The 11041-nt window shown below is 39.6% G+C and overlaps 1 protein-coding gene across 6 annotated transcripts in view; it reads left to right on the top strand.

The window, feature by feature from the left end:
• TFDP2 (transcription factor Dp-2) overlaps positions 1-11041 on the top strand; it is a 129529-nt gene that overhangs the window by 76166 nt on the left and 42322 nt on the right. For 5 of the 6 annotated variants that reach the window (XM_023512971.1, XM_023512972.1, XM_023512976.1 and 2 more), the window contains one exon: positions 8827-8930. In XM_023512971.1, the coding sequence (XP_023368739.1) occupies positions 8928-8930 (3 nt within the window). In that variant the 5' untranslated portion in view covers positions 8827-8927. The remainder of the gene's footprint in view (positions 1-8826; positions 8931-11041) is intronic. The other variant, XM_023512973.1, reaches the window with a different exon arrangement.

The raw sequence follows: 11041 nt of genomic DNA, 5'->3' as shown, positions 1-11041 counted from the left end.
AAAAAAAAAAAAATTGAAGAATTCAGGGCACTTATGGTTCTAGATAACAGAAAGAGGGAGCTAGCTAATAATTTTAAAAAGTGTCTTCTAAGTGAAAACACTTATCAAACCCAAGAAAACAGATTTGATCTTCTAGGGAAAGTATGTAGGAAAGTCTGACATACAAGATTTATTAATCCATTTATGGAGTGTGACCTTAGAGCTGTAGAGAAGCTGTTCCTTGAGGCCATTTCAAGGATCTTTTCTTTAGGAAGATTCTGGTTAGGTGGTCCTTTTGGAGAAACCCTCCCCCCCAGTCTTGTGTTCTGACAGCCGAAGGACATTCAGGCTTTGGCTTCTATCTGTGATAGGAATGTGCATTTCTGTACACTGTGGGACACTTGATTTTCATTTTGGAACCAATACAGAGGGGAAGGTTTCAGAGGTCACTTAAACTATCATACTTTGGAGATACTATGAACTTTGAAATCTTCTGTTTCTCTTCCACCTCAATTACAGTGATGATGTATGGTCAGTCAGGTTAAAAATTTAGTAATGGTGATTGCCACCGGGTTTAATCTGGGGAAGTTTAGTAAACATGGTGAGTTCAAATGTATCAAAATAGGACATAGTGGTATAAAGTGCAGATAGATAATGCATATTATAGCTATAGCAGTTAGCAAATATAATGAAAATTATCTAGGCCAGCTTACTGAAGTAAAAAAAAGAAAAAGATAGTTGAGTATGTACAAACATAAAAATGAAGGAAGTCAGACTAAATACGAAGCTTATTTATCTTTTTATATTATTTGTGTGGACAATGCTGTTGACCTACACTGTCTGAATAATTTTTCAAATAAAAGTGGGAGAGATCCCCTGAACCCATGTCCTTTCTCCCTGGTTGTGGTGGTTGGCTAAAATTAGTAACACGGTCTTGAAGGTTATATAATCTTTTCTTTTTGCAAAACAAATTGTCCTTTCCAGAATTGTCCCTGACTTCACTTCTTTTTTTTTTGAGACAGAGTCTTGGTCTGATCTCAAGTGATCCCCCAGTGTCAGCCTCCTGAGTAACTAGGACTACAGGCATGTGCCATTATGCCTGGCTAATTTTTCTATTTTTTGTGGATATGGGGTTTCCCTCTTGATCAGTCTGGTCTTGAACTTCTGGCCTTAGGTGATCTGCCCATCTCAGATAACAGGTGCTAGGATTATAGGCCTGAGCCAGGGCACCAACCCAGTTTTTTTTTTAAGATGGAAGGAAATACTGCGTATTTGTGTGTTGATGAGAAAGGTTCACAGAGAGGGAAAGATTGCAGTGATACAGGAGATTTTTAAAAGGGACGGTAGCTGGAAAGGTTTTATTTTGTTTAATTAATTAATTTACCTTTTTGAGACTGAGTCTCACTCTGTTGTCCCGATAGAGCGCTGTGGTGTCATAGCTCATAGCAATCTCAAACTCCTAGGTTTGAACAATCTTGCCTCAGCTTCCCGAATAGCTAAGACTACAGGTGCCTGACACAGTGCCCAGCTATTTTTAGAGCCAGGGTCTCACTCTTGCTCAGGTTGGTCTCAAACTCCTGAGCTCAAGCAGTCCACCTGCCTAGACCTCCCAGAGTGCAAGGATTACAGGTGTGAGCCCATGTGCCCGGCCTAGCTGGAGGAATTTTAGACAAGTGTTATACATGAACTATCAGTTTGTTTTTTGTTTTTTGTTTTTTTTTGTTTTTGTATTGACACAGTCTCATTTTGTTGCCCTCGGTAGAGTGCTATGGTGTCACACTGCTCACAGCAACCTTCAAATCCTGGGCTTAGGTGATTCTCTTGCTTCAGCCTCCCAAGTAACTGGGACTATAGGTGTCACAAGACAACAGTAATGAACACTCCTCAGAAAGACACTGCCACATGTTGACATGAACACACTGAGATACTAAGCTTATGAAGTCTTACTGAGTTGTTTGCACAGTGCTGCAACCATAAGCACATGGTAGCAAGTTTGTGAACTTACTGCCAACTTTATTGTCAGACCTTATACAACACCAACAGCTTTGATGGCCTTCCAGAAAAAGAGTTTCAAAATTACTTTGGAGGGTGGACTAGGCATTGACATTGGTGCATAGCTTCCCCAGGAGAGTACTTCTGAGGTAACCATAGTGATATTCAGCCATGAGGTACATAGTACTTTTTTCAGGATGAGTTTGTGAACTTAATTGTCTGACCTCATATGTGGGAACAATATTACTTGTTCACTGAATTTCCATAATGCTTGGCCCCTTAGCCTTTGACATATAGTAGGTGCTGAGTAAATATATTTTAAACGTGCCCATTTTGCTATATCCATACCGACTTGGGGTATAGTCACACATCTTAATTTTTTTTTTTTTTTGAGACAGAGCCTCAAGCTGTCCCCCTGGGTAGAGTGCCGTGGCATCACAGCTCATAGCAACCTCCAACTCCTGGGCTCAAGGGAGTCTCCTGCCTCTGCCTCCCAAGTAGCTGGGACCACAGGTGCCCGCCACAACGCCTGGCTATTTTTTTTCATTGTAGTCATCATTGTTGTTTGGCAGGCCTGGGCTGGATTCACACCTGCCAACCTAGGTGTATGTGGCTGGCGCCTTAGCCACTTGAGCCACAAGTGCCGAGCCACACATCTTAATTTTAATCAATCTGGTGGATTAAAGGTTTTCTTTTTTTTAAAAAGTTAATTTTTTCCCCAGTACAGTATTGTATTATGAAAATTGTCAAACACAAAAAAGTTGAAAGAGTTGTACAGTGAACAAGTAATTTTACTATATTTGCTTTCCGATTTATCTGTCTAACTATCCAACTCTATCCACACAGCAGTCCATTTAATTTCTTTGATATATTCCAAACTAAGTTGTGGAAAAAAAGTTAATATTTTTATGGGAATTTTTTTTTTTTTTCAGACAGTCTACTCTGTTCCCCAGGCTAGAGTGCCATGGCATTAGCTTAGCTCAGGGGACCTCAAACTTTTTAAACAGGGAGCCAGTTCGCTGTCCCTCAGACTGTTGGAGGGCCAGGCTGCAGGCCCTGGGATGAGTCGGCTGCTAAGCGGGACAGGCAGCGGTGGCAAAAACACCCGACAGGCCGGATAAATGTCCTTGGCGGGCCACAGTTTGAGGACACCTGGCTTAGCTGAATGTTTGAACCTCATACTCCTGGGTCCAAGCAATACTCCTGCCTCAGCCTCCTAAGTAGCTGGGACTACAGGCACTTCACAGTGTTTGGCTAATTTTTTTATTTTTAGTAGAGACAGGTTTCGCTCTTGCTCAGGTTGGTCTCCAACTCCTAAGCTCAACTAGAGTTGAGGTGAGAAATGGAAACCTAGGTTTTTTTTAAATTCACATGGACAATATTTTGTCCCAGTGTCATTACTTTCTTGTTCTGTCACCTTGGGTAGAGTGCAGTGGTGTCATAAAAGCTCACTGCAACCTTAAACTCTTGGGCTTCAAGGATCCTCTTGCCTCAGCCTGTTGAGAAGCTGGAACTACAAGGGTGTGCATGAGGCCTGGCCAATGTTTCTATTTTAGTAGAGATGAGGTCTCACTTCTTGCTCTGGTTGGTCTCCAACTTCTGAGTTCAAGTGATCCTCCTGCCCTGGTCTCCCAGAGTGCTAGGATTATAGGCCTGAGCCACGGCTCATAGTCCTAACATAATGTGTCTTTCTTTTCTCTCTTTTTTTTTTTTTTTGAGACAAAGTCTCACTTTGTTACCCTGAGTAGAGTGCCATGGCTCATAGCAATCTCAAACTCTTGGTCTTAAATAATCCTCTTGCCTCAGTTTTTCTATTTTTTAATAGAGACGGGATTCTTGTTCTTGTTCAGATTGATCTCAAACTCCTGAGCTCAAGCAATCCACCTGCTTTGGCCTCCCAGAGAGCTAGGATTACAGGCATGAGCCTCTACTCCCAGCCCCAACCTCATTTCTTAAGTAACCTCCCCTTTCCACATTTTCATATATAAATGAAGTGATACCTGGACTTTAATTTCTGTCAGTTTCTTTATGTGCTTCTTGGCCAGTACCACTTTATTTTAATTACTATAACTTTGTAATAATAATTTTGAAATCTGGTAGGCTGAAGTTCTTCTCTTCCCAATTATGCCTGTTTTTCCTTTTCTTCTGATTTTCTTGGCTATTCTCTGCCTTTACTCCTGCAGATACACTTTAAAATCAACTTTTCAGATTTATTAAGTTCCCTCTAAATTCTGTTGGTATGAATTGACATGATGGTTTTGGCTTTAATGGTTTTCTTTTTGTTTTGACCAAAGTTCTATAGTCTGAATTTTCCTTTAGTGTTAGGTTTAATATTAGGGTCAGTCTGTTTCCTAACCCTAAAATTTTTTTTTTTTTTTTTACTCTTTCTTGTGTCACTGTTTTTGGGCACTTTTTAAACTTGTGTTTCTGGCATAGCGTAGCAGAGATGATCTCATCATGAACATTCAGCAGCATTAAGGTCATTTTTTAAAACTAGCATCTGAGAGCCAGACTTTTTCAGGGCTGTGTTCTTCCTCTATAGATCTGTGGTGTGTTTCTCTTTAGTCTGGAGTTGAGTTTGTAGCATGTTCTATCAGTTACATAGCTACGGTTGAGAGAATTGTTTTCCACTTAAGTGGATTCTTAAACAGAGGATAGTACTTCAGACTTTAGCAGTTGATAAGGTACACATTTTATATTAAAAAATGAGTTGCAAAAATAACAATTACAAAGTAAAACAAAAAAAATCTATTGCCCAGTTACAAGGTAGAGAAACTATATTTAATAATACCAGTTATTGGGGGGGGGATGAGTGGAGGGAGGGTGATTGGAGGGATCACTTCTATGGCTTATCTTAGAAGGATACAAGTGAATCTTTCTAAGAGTAGAATATAAATGTCTTAACACAATAACTAAGAAAATGGCATAAAGGCTATGTTAACCAGTTTGATGAAAATATTTCAAATTGTATATGAAAACACCACACTGTGCACTATGATTGCATTAATGTACACAGCTATCATTTAATAATAAAAAAAATGCCAGTTATTCAGTCATGTCTGAACAAAGGACCCGGTGTTTAAATTGACTTCAAACTCTGTGTCAGCTCTATGATCCTTGTTGGAAAAATAACAAAGGTTGCGATTTAGGCTACATTATAGGTAGTTTGGCATTGAGGTTAGGAAAGGCAATAACTGCAATCTATGCTGATCAAACAATTTATATAGTTTTTGTATCTATTTTGTGCTAAGGACAAACTAAGTGCTGGGATATAAGCAAATAATATTAACAGCAGAATTTATGGGAAGCCAGATGAGAGATAGCCAGGCCCTGGACCACGGAGGCTGAGGACAGCATATAAGGGAAAGAAGACACAGAACAGAGGCATCCGTGGTGGGACTGTGGACTTCACTCGCTATGGGACCTTGCACAATTTATTAAACCTCAATCAGTTTCAATTTCTTTCCGTGTAAGATGGAGTCAGTACTACTTCACACTGTTGTCTTAAGCTTAATGAGATTTTTATGTTTGTCTATGGGAAATCTTTGGAACAGACTGTGGTACATGATAATCATGCAGAAAATGGTATGGACTACATACATTTTGAAGCGCTAATAGGTGGTTGTGGGCTCGGGAGAGGAGGACCTTCCCAGCAGGAGAACAGCTGATTGAAATATAGGGGCTTAGCTCAGCGCCTGTGGCTCAAGTGGCTAGGGCACCAGCCACATACACCTAAGGTGGCAGTTTCGAATCCAGCCTGGGCCTGCCAAACAGCAATGACAGCTGCAACCAAAAAATAGCCAGGCATTGTAGTGGGCGCCTGTGGTCCCAGCTACTTGGGAGGCTGAGGCAGGAGACTTGCTTGAGCCTGGGAGTTAGAGGTTGCTGTGAGCTGTGATGTCACAGGACTGTACCCAGGGGGACAGCTTGAGGCTCTGTCTCAAAAAAGAAAGAAAGAAATATGGGGACTTAATCTGGTTGGAAAGCAGAGTGTATGCGGAGAGAGCAGCTGAAGATGAAGCTGGGAAGGGAAGCAGGGGTGAGCTTTTGTGCCACATTAAGGAACCTGGGAGGTATTAGGAGTCTTTGAAGGCCTTCATAGAGGAGCGTCCAGAACAGTTTAGCCAGATAAAAGATCAATTTGTTAGAGATGTGTGAAGCCGCTGGGTAAGCTATTGGAAGTAGGATATCCAGTGAGAGCAGTGGTGCTCATCCTGGGCTGCACATTGGAATTGTCTGAAAACATTTTTAAGTCCGAGCGGTGCCTGTGGTTCAAAGGAGTAGGGTGTGGCCCCATATACCGGAGGTGGCAGGTTCAAACCCAGCCCTGGCCAAAAACTGCAAGAAAAAAAAACCAAAACATTTTCATGTCCAAGTTTACCACAAAACAGTTATGTCAACAGCTCTCAAGGTGGAATCTAGGCATGGGTATTACTGATTGCTTTCCAAGTGATTCCTGTGCACAGTCAGTATTGTGAACCACTGAGTTAGAGGGTAATGGTATTCAAACCAAATATGATAAAATTCCAAATTAAATAAGTGCCAGTGGCATAAAGGAACCGGGGTAAGAAGATACCATGTGGGATATGGTGGTTGTTTGAATGAGTGATTATTTCTAGATTACTAGGTAGATGATGATAACATACCAAGGTGAGCTATTGAGCAAGACCGAGAATGTTGAAGGCACAGCAGATTAGGGTACTAGGTACTGCTGAGCGGATGTGAGAAAGATAAAGAATGTGATTTTAAAACGTGGAATTCAAGGGGGAATGATCTTTAATTCCAAATGGATAAGAGAGAAACTGAAGGAAGAAGCCAGTAGAGTAGATGGAAATTCAGGAGATAATGAATAAATGATGGGTGAGATTCCTGAGGAGGCAGAGAGCACTGAACACAGATGAAAGGAGTAATTTATATGAGCAGGAAGGACATTTCCATTCAGAGAGAAATAAGTAAAAATATGTGTGAAGGTGCAGAAAAACTCACAGGCTAAGGAGGATGAGATACAATTTGGCTTGACAGCCTGATTCCTTACTGCGGGAGAAGGGGTTCTGCTGAGAATTAAGAGGTAAGAGAAGGGCATTAAGGAATGTCGTCAAGCTTTGGAAGAGCAAGGACCCGGGCCATCTGAGGAGGGAGTCTTGAGAAGGAAATGTTTTAGTCCTGGCCTTAAATGTTGGTTGTCCCCAGGGTTTCAGTATTGGCTGTCTTGCACATACTGGTATACTTTGCTATATTTTGTTACACTGTTACCTTCTAAAAGAAATATTGTGAATTAAAGTTTGTACAGAGGAGTTATATAGTTGTTATTATAGTTTAGAAAATAATTGGTTGGCTTTTCCTTTTGAGGGGAGTTTCTTTGGTGGCACCTTCCTATGTTAATTGGAAATTTAAAGTTTTGAAATCACTTGAAAACACTGTACTGATTTCTAATTTGTTTTTGTTTCTTTATTTTTTAATTTTGTTTTCAGTTGTCTTAGTTTGAAGTTTGTGTTTTTTTAAAATTTTATTTATTTTTTATTTTTTTATTGAGACAGGGTCTCAGTTTATGGCCCTTGGTAGAGTGCTGTGGTATCACAGCTCACAGCAACCTTCAACTCTTGGGCTTAAGCGATTCTCTTGCCTTACGCTCCCAAGTAGCTAAGACTACAGGTGCCCACCACAATGCCCGGCTTTTTTTTTTTTTTTTTGGTAGAGACAGGGTCTTACTCTGGTTCAGGCTAGTCTCCATCCTCTGAACTCAGGGCAATCAATCCACCTTCCTCAGCCTTCTAGAGAGCTAGGATTACAGGTGTGAGCCACCACACCCAGCCTACTGTACATTTCTATCAGTAATTATGACATTGTGTTTTTTCTCTGATATTGTAAAACTCTAAAGAGCTACCAATTTGACATTTTGAAAATATATTTTTAGTATGAGCATCTTATACTACCGTGTTTCCCCCAAAATAAGACCTACCCCAAAAATAAGCCCTAGCAGGATTTCCATGCATTTGTTAAATATAAGCCCTACCCCAATAATAAGACCTAGTGATGCAGATATGCTGCCTAGCCATGCCATACATTTTGGCGTGAAGTAAGACATCCCCTGAAAATAAGCCCTAGTGTGTCTTCATGAGAAAAAATAAATATAAGACAGTGTCTTATTTTGGGGGAAACACGGTATAAAGAAACTTGAATGTTTATTTTTACTTCCCATGTTATACTTCACATATTATTTATTGTATGATATGTATTAAAGATCTATTTCTCAACTCTGTTTTTTTTTTGAGACAGAGTCTCACTATGTAGCCCTCAGTAGAGTGCTGTGTTGTCACAGTTCACAGCAACCTCAAATTCTTGGTGTTAAGCGATTCTCTTGCCTCAGCTTCCCAAGTAGCTGGGACTACAGGCACCTGCCACAATGCCTGGGTATTTTTTTGTTGTTGTTGCAGTTTGGCCGGGGCCGGGTTTGAACCCACCAACCTCGGTATATGGGGCCAGTGCCCTATTCACTGAGCCACAGGTGCCACCCTATTTCTCAACTCTGATATAAGCTGTGATTTGCATTTAATATATTCTCTCAATATTTTTTCTTCTAAAAGACCAATTAAAAGTTCAACAATTTTCAAATAGACTGGAACTATTTATAGATCTCCTATAACATATAAATAATATTACTTATTCAGCAGAACTGATTGTATTCACCACCTCTAAGCAGTCATTAGTATGGGTTGTCAGTAGGTCTTCTTAGTTACAATATGCTTCTAAGATAATCATAAGTCACTTCAGCATTTATGGGACTGTGGATGTACACAGCTAGAAGGTAGCCTTGACATTGGAGTGCACTAACTTAATGTTTTGATATCATTTCAGGTAACATTTCATTTGTTGCATTTCCAGTTCCCAGCACCAACTCACCAACAAAGATTTTACCAAAAACCTTAGGACCAATAAATGTGAATGTTGGACCCCAAATGGTAAGTAAATCATCAAATCTTAGAATTGAAACTGCTTGGACAAGACTAATTTTAAAGAATACTGTAGACTCATGCCTGTAGTTCAACAGCTAGGGTGCCAGACACATAACACTGGGGCTGGGGGGTTCGAACCCGGCCTTGACCTGCCAAACAACAACCAAAACCAAAAAACAGCTGGGGATTGTGGTGGGCGCCTATAGTCGCAGCTACTTGGGAGACTGAGGCAAGAAAATCGCTTAAGCCCAAGAGTTTGAGGTTGCTGTTATCTGTGACACTATGGCCCTCTACTGAGGGCGACTAGTGAGACTCTGTCTCAACAAAAAACAAAAACAAACCAAAAAAAAGAATTCTTGTAAAAAGATGTTTGATCAAATATTCCAGTTAATTTCAGTTGTCCCTCTTTTTAAAAAAGCTTAGCTTTTATCTGAACACAACTAAGCTTTTTGTTTTGTTTTTTGAGATAGAGTCTCACTTTGTTGCCCTCAATAGAACTGTGGCATCACAGCTCACAGCAAACCTCTAACTTTGGGGCTCAAGCAATTCTCTTGCTTCAGCCTCCTGAGTAGAGTAGCTGGGACTATCGGCGCTTGCTAAGACACCCAGCTGCTTTTAGAGATAAGGTCTCTGGCTCAGACTGGTCTGAAACCTGTGAGCTCAGGCAATCCACCCACGTTGGCCTCCTAGAGGGCTAGGATTATAGGCATGAGCCACTACACCCAGCCTAAACGCAACTAAGTCTTAAGAAAAAGAAAGACAACATGTTCTTTAATGTTCAATTTTCTGGGTATGTAATGTGAACATTTTTGCCATGTGAGGCTTGTATTTAGTTGTTTAAACTAATCGGAAATCTATTATGTTTTTTTCTTATAAAATAACATTTATTGCCCTCCACTATGTATAAATTGAAATCATATATATTGAAAGTATGACCCAACAGTTAATCAATATTTAGAGCTTATTAATTTAAAACCCCTTTCATTAAAGGACATTTGGGGAGAAAACAGTATACCAATTTATTTTAATCTTTGGCAGTAGAAATAATGAAAATGGAAATATTTAACTATTTCTCTAAAGACATTTATTAATTATGCTAGAGCTTGAGGAGTATGTCACTTTCAGAAAGACTTACAAACAAGATTGCGTTTGACTATTCTAAAACTATACCTAATTTAAGTGGCCTTACTTACCATCAGCAAAAATACACATTTAAACAATAACTTTTGGGTGGTGCCTGTGGCTCAGTGAGTAGGGTGTCAGCCCCATATGCCGAGGGTGGTGAGTTCGGACCCAGCCCCAGCGAAGCTGCAACAACAAAAAATTTTTTTTAAAAAATTAATTAATTAATTAATTTAAAAAAAAAACTTTTCCTTGTTAGTCTTTATATCTTCTCATCTACAGAGCAATAAGGATGAAGTTTGCCCATAATGTACAACATTGTGGATCATTTTAGGTGCAGGGTTATTTAAATAAAAATACCTTTTAATATACTTAATGGATTCAGAAAGTCTTTAAGACACGTTCTAGACATGACATTTTCTTTGGTCAGTTGAGAACTATTAATGATCTGCAGAAGTCAAGTTAAAGGTACAACGTAATTTACTGATCAAGTAAAGAATGTAAGAATGTGAAGAATGTAACCTAGTTCCAAGCCTCCTAGAGACTTAAGGTCAAATAAGTGTTCGAATATCAAGGTAGCTAAGGGTGTAGTTTCAGACATGCTGAGCATCTGCCCCTCTGCAGTCCCTGCAGGAGAGGCAATGAGATAAGGAGCCTTACTTTAAAGTCTGTGTTTTGGAATGTGATTATATATAAGCACCAAAATTAAACATCCTCGAACTTTTACGAGTGTGGTCTTTATAGCATTCCCCTATTTTGAAAGACTGTTTTCTCTTGGTATTTTAGTTACCACTACTATGGCTCAAATTTGAATTCCTCTTTTGGAAACTTAGGTAATTTTTCTTCTCGTTGTCAGTTTGGAACTGATATGTATATAATCCCTTACATAGTTCAGTTCTGACAATACTAAGTCAGTTAATGTAAATCTCAGGATCAGCATAATCAGGGGTAGAAGAAGGAAAAAGTTGAGGCTCTCTTTTTTTTTTTTTTTTTTT

This window comes from Otolemur garnettii, unplaced genomic scaffold, assembly GCF_000181295.1.
Source record: "Otolemur garnettii isolate 467f Iridium unplaced genomic scaffold, OtoGar3 scaffold00032, whole genome shotgun sequence".
NCBI lineage: Eukaryota > Metazoa > Chordata > Mammalia > Primates > Galagidae > Otolemur > Otolemur garnettii.
This window is presented reverse-complemented; position numbering and strand designations above follow the sequence as displayed.